General features: G+C 48.0%; 1 protein-coding gene across 3 annotated transcripts in view; it reads left to right on the forward strand.

The window, feature by feature from the left end:
• LOC149854818 (ankyrin repeat and fibronectin type-III domain-containing protein 1-like) overlaps positions 1 to 8,855 on the forward strand; it is a 596,514-nt gene extending 587,659 nt beyond the window's left edge. For 2 of the 3 annotated variants that reach the window (XM_090023526.1, XM_090023527.1), the window contains exons 24-27: positions 490 to 656; positions 1,539 to 1,749; positions 4,166 to 4,824; positions 6,679 to 8,851. In XM_090023526.1, the coding sequence (XP_089879652.1) occupies positions 490 to 656; positions 1,539 to 1,749; positions 4,166 to 4,824; positions 6,679 to 6,966 (1,325 nt within the window). In that variant the 3' untranslated portion in view covers positions 6,967 to 8,851. Of the gene's footprint in view, positions 1 to 489; positions 657 to 1,538; positions 1,750 to 4,165; positions 4,825 to 6,678 lie in introns of all 3 variants that reach the window. The other variant, XM_090023525.1, reaches the window with a different exon arrangement.
• The last annotated feature ends 2,229 nt before the right edge of the window (positions 8,856 to 11,084 follow it).

Here is an 11,084-nt window from a genome sequence, read left to right on the forward strand (position 1 = left end):
CTCTGGGATTCCAGTCACTTCCTTTGAGGCATTCTTCTCTGCAGTCCTATGTAGACTGTGGGAACACTAAATGGTCATTTTTCCTTCACTAGAACTGAGGTACACCTGAGACAAGGCTACATTGTATTGCCTTCTGTCCCTTCTATCAGTCTGTGCAAGGGGCTTCACTTCTGCTTTCCCTGAACCAGGTCTTCTACCCAGTGGTGAGAATAGTGCAGAGATACAGCTGGTGACAGACAATGGTCCTCACTTCCTGTTCAGTTCATTGTGGCTTTTCCCAGTTGTGGTTTTCAACTGTGATGTAGAATGACTTCTTTCTGTGTGCTACAGAGGGAGTTCTTCACTGTAGGATTGGGTCTGTCTTTTGGTTCACTGACACAACTCTCTGCTGGAGTCAGTTTCTACCTACTCATATGTCAACCATTTCTGTCTGAGGGACCTCTTCTGAGCCCTGCCTCACTCTTTTCATCTCCAATCTTTCTGTTCTAGTTCACTTTTTCACGTATGACCGGGAGTTCATCACTCAGTATTGTCAGGTGTCTGCACTTTTGGAGCTCGAGTCACTTCTCTCACAGCAGAGCCTCAGGGAGGCCTTCTCAGACTCTGAACTAACCACTGCTAAGCAGAGGCACCAGCAGGTTCAGGACTACATACAGGTATGTGGAGGAAAAGAGCACTGGGAATGAGGTGGTCTGCCCTGCCCATGTCCTCTTACCTCAGTGCCCAGATTACCCACTTTGAACAGGTGTGTCCTGGTCTGGATCTCCCTCTGCCAGCTGCAGCCCCACTGCAGAGCTCCACTCAACTCCGATGTGCTGCACTCAGATAGCATCACCCAGTTCCTTTGACCATGTAGTCATGAGGTCCAGGACCTGTGACAGAATCTGGAGCTCTGCCCAGCTACTCCTGCTCTCCTGTAGCAATTGCATTAGCAGTGCTAATAGGGGAGCTCCTCATCCTGTATGCAAGCCAGCCTGAATCTTCCACTTGCTTCTCAGAGCTGAGAGACCTGCCTTGTTGGGGCAGGCTCTGGAAGTGCATTCTGGGTCTGGTCACACAAAGCAGTGCAGTGCGCCCTATCTTCTGGGTTTCCCATCTCTGAAACAGGCAGCTCACATAAAGGTTTGGGGCTTTACAGAGCCCACTGGACATTCAAAGCTGTGTGTTTACAGGGAGTAGGGCACCAGCCTGGGAGGTAGGAAACCAGATTCAATCTCTAATTTTCCTTCTCCAGAGAAGCTTGAGCAGTGGTCTGAGGAGACTGATCCTCCTTTACAAAGTGCTTTGTGATCTCCCAGTGAAAATGCCTCTAAAGTCACCATGTGTTTTTATTTAGTGAGGGTGCTTAGGACTGAGAGCTGGCACTGTGATGGTATGGAAAAGCCTTCTGTTGGATGATGCTCTTGGCCCCAGTACCCCAATACACAGACTGCTCTGCAGAGAGGAAGCATAATCTCATCTGAGATGGGGGAAACCAGTATTTCTTTATTATATTGTTTATTTAGAAGGGAACGGTTCATTGTGTTTCTCCCTGGCAGCAAATGGAGGAAATCTGGCGTGAGATGCGCTGGATTATGGATGCCCTGCAACATGCACGGTACAAACAGCCATCCTGTGGTGTGCCCCTCACCTGGTTCCTCCATGAATCCACCAGTGCAATGAAGGAGAAAACTCAATCCACCTCCTCCCACCTGGATTACCTTCCCTCACCTACTCCCTCTCCAGAAACCAGCCGCAAGCTCAATTCCGGTAAGGGGCCCTGATGCTTTATTTACGAAGCTTCCTGGCGGGCAGGCACAGAGAGCCTGTCTGAGTATATCATATAATCATAGAAAGCAGTGTTGGTAGGGACCTCAGGAGGCCATCTGACCCATTCCTGAGTGCCTAGGCAAGATCAACTGAACCTACTATACATCTGAAGATGTTGTGGTAATGCCCTCTGGCCACGTCTACATGAGACACTGACTGTGCAGTAGCCCACTACTACAGTGCAGTAGCGTTGCATGGCAGAAACAGTGACACAACACTACTGCGCAGTAGTCTCAGGCTACTGCACAGTCAGCCTCACAAAAAAGCTGTTCGTTGGCATGATTTAGTACAGTCCACTATAAATAAGTACTAAATGACCTTTGCAGTAACAACTGTGCAGTCAGCGTCTCGTGTAGATGCAGCATCTGACTGTTAGCTTTCCAAGTCCGGTGGATCTGGCATTATGAGGGTCTTCCTCAAAACCTGCCACCTTATGTAGGAGGACTTGTTACCCATATACCCATTTGGTACTGAAATTATGGTTAGGAGTAGAAAAGTGACTGGTTGTGTCTTGACTGCAGTAACTGTTCTGGCCATCTCTGGGTGTGTGGACAGTGCAGTCATTGATGGGTCTGAAGTGTGGCGCAGGCAGACTCAAGGTAGCTATAAACTGGCCAGCCTCAGTGCTGCTGGCCACATAGGTGTGACACCACAAAGCTCAGCATGGCTAATAGAAGCAGGGTTGGCAGGCTGGTCATATCTCCCGAGCTCCATTCTATTACAGAGACATAGTTATCGGTGCCCACACTAGCTTGTGTATGTCCACACTGCACTATGGTTACAAAAGTGACTACAGTGTCTACCTGCCCTCTGTAACAGCTGTACCTAATTGTTCCATTTGTTCTGTTATTACTTCATTTTCCCTAGAGGTCTCATTCAGTGTTCATAACTCCGTTATAGGTCAGAGCTGTCCATATGCCATGAAAGCCACAGGCTCCCCTTCCTGCACTGTGCTGGCACCCCAGGTCCCCCATGGCTTCACAGTCTCCCTTGGCCCCACAGGCTGTGCTGTCCCCAGGGACAGGGACAGGCAGTAGAAGCTGGAGGAGGGAGAGGGAGCTTGGAGACCCTGCAGGAGAGCGATGAGGGAAGAAGAGTCCAGTGAGCTCAGGAGTGACAAGTGAACCCTTAGGGGCTACTGATTGAACAGCCCTATTACAGGCTATTGGCACGCATATTAAAAGACAGATCATGCCACAAGCAGCTGGTCCTTTAAGTAGCTTTTCAAGGGGTCCCATTGTTCAAGTGGCTCAGTTTGCATATCCTAGTGCAGATGTTTCTAACCAATGGCACTGAAGACTCCACCTAGAATATGAAATCTGTCTTCAGGCCCCACAGATCAGAGCAAAGAGCAAGGGTCTTGGAGTCAGGAGTTGGGGTGGTACAGGGCAGTGATTGTGGGTTCCTTCCAGGTCTATGTCACTGACTCAAAAGTTAAGTTTCTACCATCTGGGAAGAGTCTTGTGGCCCAGAATTAATTGGCAAATCTCTGTCTCATTCTTCTTAGGGGAGGTGGGGACATCCCACGTACTCACCTGGCCACAAAACATAATGATGTTAATGAAGCAGGAGGCAGACTAGAATCCAGATCCTGCTGCTGTGGCTCTGCTGGTTTTTTAGCTCCTTTAACAGTAGAATGAAGCTAAAACCTGTGTTTTTCTGACTCAGCCGATAGGCATCTAAAAACCAGCTGGCAGCAGATGTGTGCAAAGCCATAGACAGCAGAGCAGGGGCCATTAAATGCTTGCTAAGTAGGCACTATTCAACTGAGCAGCATCAGGAAGGAGGAGCCAGGATTGGAGCTTGAGAACCCTGAAACATTTGTTTCATGGTCTGGGGCATTTGCTTGCTAAGGAGTCCAGGAGGCTGGTGGAGTGTTCAGTGGGGAAGCATGTGCTTCCTCAGCTCTTGTGCTGTATGAGCTAATCCTCTGTCAGCTGCACAGTCCACTAGAAAATTGACCTGGAGCTGGGAAAAAAGCTAAGTGGGAGATCGCAGAGGGATGGATCTCCATGGCAAATGGCATCTTCTCCCTGCTTAATCCTCTGCTTTTAGTGGCTCCAACTTTAATTTTGGTCTTCCAGAGACTGTCAGCAGTAAATGCCATAAAAACGAAAAGTTGGAAGCCCCAAAGGATATAGATGCTTCTTGAGACTCGCATGTTTCTCCATCCATGATTTGATAAGCCAGACATTGAGTGACCCCAGTTAGAGGCATGACTATGTAGGTCCTTAGGAGGGGTATGATTCTCTTTGGCTTTTGTTGCCTGGGCCCAGAACCATGCTCTGCCCATTCCATTCATCTTGAGCATTGGCTCAGGAGTAGTGACATTTGTCTTCCCTTTCACTCCCTGCAGATTCCCATGGGCTCTCGGATGAGGAGGGTTCCTCGGAGGTGTTCCTGGCAACAGACAGTGACTATGATTCTAGCAGGGCCCAAAGCCCCAAGGAGCTGGATCTGGTTTATTCGTCCTCAGGGCCCGATTGCTGTGGCAGGAAAATCACCCGGACCTTGAGAGACAGTGCCCCGGATGTCCTGCAGACCCATGAACTCAAGACCCCAGCTCTGCCTTCTGAGGAGCCCCGCCCACCCCCAGAGCTGTATGACAGTGACTTTGTCCTCCCCAGCCGGCAGATTGAACTCCTGCGCATCACAGAGAAGCGTCAGGCTTACTGTGTCCGCACCAGCAGCCTGGACTTCCCCAAGCCGCTCTTCCAGGTGGCCCGGAAGTCGTGTCCTGGCTCTGTTGACAGCTCCCCAACAGAAACCAGGACAGCGGCCCACTGTGGCCCACTGCTTAGGCTGGGGACTGGCTTGTCTTTCAGCCCGGAGCACGGCCAAGCCATTGAGAACTCTGAGCCCGTCTTCCGGACACGCTCAGCTGAGTGGACTCGCACTTTCCAAGAGACCCTGGAGCCAGGATGCTTGACAAACCGGGGGAAGAAGCCAGACTCGATCACCTTACGAGTCTGCCCTCAGTATGAAACCGGACTCTCCAAAGAGACCAACATCAAGGTATCACAGACAGTGATGAGGCAGCTGGAAAGGTCACTCTGAACAGCAACAATAGAGCCCACCTTTGGCCATATAAGTAGAGCTCATAGAAGGGTAGGGGATGAGCACTCAGTGAGGGAAGGCATGTAACCTAAGCACAAGTAGATGCCTCTGTCCCTCCATCCCACTGACACCTGCCCACCAGATGTCTTTCTCTTCAGCATTTCCTGACGTAGCTTCTACCCTTGGTTCTACTCCACTTTAGGTACCCTCAGTGGGATCTGTAATCCAGAGGGGCTACTAAGTCCAACCCACTACTGCAAGCATATCCAAGTGATGTGATTCTTACAGCAGTGGCAACTTGGCATCCACTGTGGCTGTGCCAGCCCCCCACCCCTACCCACAGCACTGCTGCTGTTGGTGGGGCTGTTCCATGGATGGCAGGAAATTTGAGGAGCAAAATCTGGCATAACAAAGGCTTGAGCCTTTTCACCCAAGCCAGATGCCTCGCTGGTGGCTGTAGTCCTTGTGCTGGCTGCTAAGGCTTCCTGTGTCCAGGGAGGTCACTTATCTGGTCACATTTCTTCCCTCCCTTCTGTTCACTATGGCTTCATGACTCTGGACCTCTCACACAGACTGCTCACTCCTTGCCTGTTTACTATGGATTTGTCTTAATAATGGTGGAAATCCAATCCAGTCTTCTCCTAGGTCACCATTTCTCCCTCAGTCCACAGCCTCTTCCACAACCCATCCCAGGTCAGTGTTCAGAAGGAGGCCCTCTGATTCTGATGTTTCCTATATCCCTGCCTCCCATTCCTCAGCCCTGGGCACCAGGAGGCTGTCTCACAGGGTCCTATCTCTGGGAGAAAGGAAGAGCATTATCCCATCACTGTAACCACAGCTTCTTCCCTGTGTCTGGCTCTAGTATCAACCTATCCTTCCTGTCCTGATTTCCCACTCACCTGCTCAGTCTGTTCAGCTTGACTTTGCCTTTCTTTGCCCTCCTTCCCAAATCTGATGGGGAAAGGAAACTGTATACCACCACTTGCACTGGTTCTTTTCTGGCTTTGCCTTGTTCCTCTTTTCAAGACACAGAGCCATTACTTAGAAATGTAGTTCCACTCTCTGTATCTCAATGCAGCCCAGGAACTGCCTCCGGAATGCCAGAGAAAGAACAAAGTTCATCACCATCACCTACAGGTTTTTACTGCTGATGAGTTCTGGTCATCGGATTCTCCTTATCTTGCAGGAAGGTTACAAGCAGAGGCAAACCTAACACTTCCCATTTATTTTCCATTTGAGCAGTTACCATAGATTTCTATGATAATAAAGTCCTTGGGTTCCTAGGAAGGCATCCACTTGGCTTTGGGTATCAGGCAGGCCTGCTTTAAAGCATTGTATGGCATTCTTACTGAAGGAGGCCAAGGTCAAAGCAGAGATCTTTAGTTGGCATAAATCAGCTTAACACTTCTGGTTTGATGGTTCTGTAGTAGTTGTCCAAGGGTCAACTGGATGGGCTGACTGGGCTTGTAGCATGGTACTCTGTGAGTCTTTGTCCCCATGCATGTGCCAAAGCACAGCAGCTTTTCTCCAGATCACAGTGGAACTGGTAGTTGCTAGCTGGAGTGTCCCGATGCTGCAAAGACATGCCTCATTAACTTTATGACCACAAAGGGCTACTCACAGCAAGAGTTAAGCAGGCACATAAGTGTTCACATATTCAGGCCTTAGGCTGCTCTGTGACCCTTTCTAACCTGCTTTTACTTGCAAAGGATCTGCCCGGGTTGCATTGATTTATTCCTGCTGGTGTGTATGCTTTCCCTGTTTTCTCATTCCCAGCTCATCACCTGTCTCTCCATCCCTATCTTTATACAGTTACACATCACAAACAAGACATCAGCAGGGGAGGTGGTGAAGCTGGTGGTGCTTGAGATGAATGACATCTCCAGGAACATGCTAGGCAATGCAGATGCCTTTTGCTATGGTGAAGAGCAGCTGGACCACTTTGGACTGGTGTTCGTGTCAGACGACACTGAGCAGTGGCTACCTGATGACTTCTTGCCAATTTCGCTCCAAAACGCCTGGCTTGGGGGGCGGTTCTACGTCCGAATCAAAGAGACATCCCCTCTTTTGTTCCAGTATGGGCCAGCAACCACAGTATGAGAGGAGGAGAGTGGACCAGGGGGAAACTTCAGGAACCTCAACTTCCATTGAGCAAACAGCTCATTTCCAATGCTTCCTTCCTACCCAGACACCCTCTCATCAGATGTCCACAGTGTGGAATAGGATTGTACTGGGCTGAGTGTTATTTGTTTGTGTATTTTTTTTTAACCAAAGACGCATAAAGACTCATTTGTTATGACTGCAAGAGATGAAGGTGGAGCACAGGAGACTTCAGAGTCTTGGGAATTGGTAGCTGGACTGAAATTTTTGAAAGTAAACATTTGTGGGGGGGGAGGAAAAGAGTGAGTGGGAAAAATCACACAAGAAGAAGCAGCAATACATAACTTTTTTTTTAATCTCCAAGTTTGAGAAAGCCACAGAGATTTCCAGGTGGTGTCAGTAGTGTCAGTGAGGAAAGGGGAGAGCTTGCAAAGACCTTGTAGAGAAGGTTGTTTTGTTAACTGTCCTTGTTTCACTGTACCTGGAGAAACACAAAATTGCACATCATTCTTGGAACAAAATGAATTTTTTTCCTTTAAAAGAATAGTGCAAGAGACACTGGAGCTGTGAGAGAGCCGGACATAACTTTTTACTTGTTTTAAAGGCAGAAGGAAACTACACAGCACACAAACGCCTACACACACACACACACAGATGTTGATGTTGCCACCACAGGTTTGCTACAGGGCAACACGTACACCGCTCCTCGGTTTCCTTTCCTTTCTTGATTGCCGTTTTGTTCTGGTGATTGTGATTGGCCTCTCTTGTATGTCCAATAGCATGATGTTTTGTTAATGACTAGGTCTCTTGTTAACTAAGGTTATTTTTTGAACTCCTGTGGTCCATAGTAAAGATGGCTGTGCTGCTGCAAATGTATCATGTTTTTCCTTCTCATGGCTTGAAGCTTAGCGTGTTTTTCCTTAGCCTCTATCACTGGGATGAAATTCTGAATTTAACGTCTGGGTACCTCACTGCCAATTCACCAGACTTAAAGGGACACTGTCAACTTAGTTGAGGTGAACATTTTTAAAATGTGTACACGTGTGTGCGTGTGTGTGTGTGGCAACAAGATGTGAACAGAAATCTCTCCCTGGTTTTGGAATTAAACCACCTTCTGCATCATTGGAAACCCAAACAGTGTGGTGCTAGGCATACAAATCAGAGAATGAAGACGGTGTTATCATACTGTGAAGCTTGTCTCACTTCAGGTGAGGAGGAAAAAGATTAAAAAGTAATTTCAATGGTAAAACTATTTGCTTGGAGTAATCAAAGGGGGAATTGCTGACAGAATAAGGACTTCACACACCCAAGAAAGGTTTTTATGTTGACAGTGTCCCTTTACTAGCTGTCTGTTTTTCCATGCCTCTCTCCATAACTAGGGTAGGGTCCAGTCTCATAACACATGTATGTCTCTGGTCAGGCACAAAGATACACTCGCAGTGCAGAGTGGGAGCCTTAATGGAACCGGTTTTTTGTCTTCTAGTGTTTTTTCCCTTTGTAACAGAACAACAGATTTCAGCATTCTCCTGAAACAAAATTCTGAATAAAACCTTGTTTTAGGTCAAGTGAAGGGTTTTGTTTTGATAACATTGTAATATTTTGTTCTAATTCCAGGCTTTTAAACATTGTTATGTTATGTTATGTTATGTTAGAACAGAGCATTCTAATAAGGACTGTTCCAACTTTTCTGGAATGCAACACAACAATTTTATGCTTCAAAATGACTTAAATTTCATTTTTTTAAATATTTCACTATAATTGTATATCTAATATAATGTAATGCAGCATAATGTAAATGTGCACAAACAGTGGACATATAAAAAACGGAATGAAAAGTCATTTTGAAGGAAAAAAATTGTGATGTTCCCTTGGGTGAAGCAGAGAACCCATATTGGAATGCTCCATTTCATTCAAAAAAAATCCAAATTGGCCCTTTTCCCCAAAATGCTTTGCTTTCAGTGAATTGGCCCTTCCTGATGGAAAGCTATTGCACTGGGACATGTTTGGCTCCACCTTAGTGTACTTGTCTCTCAGGCTTACTGTAAGGATTGATTGGTTGAGGTTTTCAAAGCGCTTTGGGATCTCTGCTGGGAGGAGGAAAGTGATAATGGGGATGGTTCTCAATAATTTAAGCCAGTTGTCTCAGCTGGAGACTATTTTATGTCCATTTTCATTGTTGCCAGCACCCAGACGCTATGGGAACAGGCTCCACACAGACCTGTGTAAATAAATACACAGCTCCCACCACCCCCATGACATCTGACTGCTTTAGTCCCAGAGGCGCCTGCACAAAAGAAAGTAGCACATAACAAGTCGTTGCTCCCCCAGAGCGAGACTGGTGTCAGCCCCAGGACCTCCCAGCAGCCTGGAGCTCAAGCATTGCTGTCTAAAAGCAGGCGCCACATGATGTGTTGATGTGGGCAGAGGAGGGGCAGGGGCCAGCGCTGTCATCAGCTGGAGGATTAACAGCATCTTCCCCAATAGGTTTCCTCGTACACCGTGCTAACAACACTGGTGACAGCAGCTTGGCAAAGGGGTTTTCTTGATGGGCACCAGCCTGGCACTTGCTGAAGTCACATTCTGTGCCAACTTCAGTGTGTTCACCAAGGTACAGGAGATGCAAACAGAAACAGAGATCACCTAGCCCTGATCTTTGATGAAGCCAAGTGCAGGGAAAGGTGTGAGTGCTATATTTTGCTTTTATTGTATTTTTCTCTCATTGGTTAAGTCAAGAGCTAGAAGCTAGGAAGGGCTTTCTGGGGCCTGTGTCTACACACACATGCACACATGTACCACATGTATGCACATGTGTATGTACAAACACACATATGCACACTTGTCTCTCTCACCCGCCCTTCCTCTCCCCCTCCCAGTGTATAACCCCTCTGCTTCTGGCCTCACTCTCTGCCTTTCTGTCTTGTGGACAGAAGCCCCTTTCCAATGCAGCTGGGTTAACAATGGACTGGAGCAAGACAAAATGCCAGGCAGGATGAAAATGGCTCCAACCCCTTGTACCCACCAATGAGGAGAAGGCTGTGTGGACGCACTTATGCCCTGGGGTCAGACATCAGCCCTCCTGGGAAGTACTTATATGCTAAAAGAGCATTCTGGATCCCCTTTTGCCTCTCATTCCCCAAACTCAGCATGATATCAGGAAGCAAGAAGGGCTTAGCTGTGTCGGGCTAGGGCCCTTGCATAGCCAGCTTGAGTGGGCCTGCTAACAAGGATAGCTTGGAAGCTGAGATGCACAACTCCTGTGAGGTGACCACTAAGATCTCCACCCTGCGAATAACAGAACTGAGCAAGGCTTCTCTATGGGCACCCAGGAGCTGTGTATGGCAAGATGCTGAAATCAGTTGGGGACCTTACTGTGCAGACAGCCATTCTCTTGCTGATGTTAAACCAGCAACAGCTAAATGGGAACTGTTTTCGTTATCTCTGACTTAGATATCTCAGTGATGCCTCCTGTCAGTTGGGAAGGCAGAGCCCTGGGTGCCAACAGCTAGGACCTTAGCATTACCACTTGCCAGCTATAATAATTAAAATCCATTTCACAGCATGGTCCCTGGATGGTGGGCAGTGCTCAGGGGGAGCTCTGCAAGGGATATGCAGGCTTGTTTCCTCAGCACTTGAGACCTGCAGACTGCAGAGCTAGTGGCACTTAGTCAATGATGTATTGGCTCTTTGTTCACACCTCCTCGATCAGTAACAAGGTTCGATAGCAGGTCACTGTACTGACTCATTGCCTGGTGGGGTCCAGCTACACCAGCTTTTGGAACAGGCTCCCAATAACCAAGACTTCCTGCTTAGCCCTTCTGCCTAGAGGTGGGCTCAGAGAGAGGGTGTGAGGGTGTATATCTTCTGGTGTGAGCTGGTCAGGGCAATGGTTTCACATGGATTTACACTGGCTGTAAATACCCTGTAGGTATTCTGCTGTGATTGTGCAGATTCAGTGTTTAACCTGATGGGACAGGAGTTAGCACTTATGGCCCATGGGCCAGATTCAGCCCATGGCAATCTGATCTGGCATGAGGCGGGGATCAGTGGCATGGAGCAGCATCAGACCGCTACCCCCCCCACCCCCGTAGTGCTTTCCTCCATTTCAGATCCTGCTGCTG

The sequence above is a fragment of the Crocodylus siamensis genome, chromosome 12 (assembly GCF_052110815.1).
Source record: "Crocodylus siamensis isolate JL-2025a chromosome 12, ASM5211081v1, whole genome shotgun sequence".
Lineage (NCBI taxonomy): Eukaryota > Metazoa > Chordata > Crocodylia > Crocodylidae > Crocodylus > Crocodylus siamensis.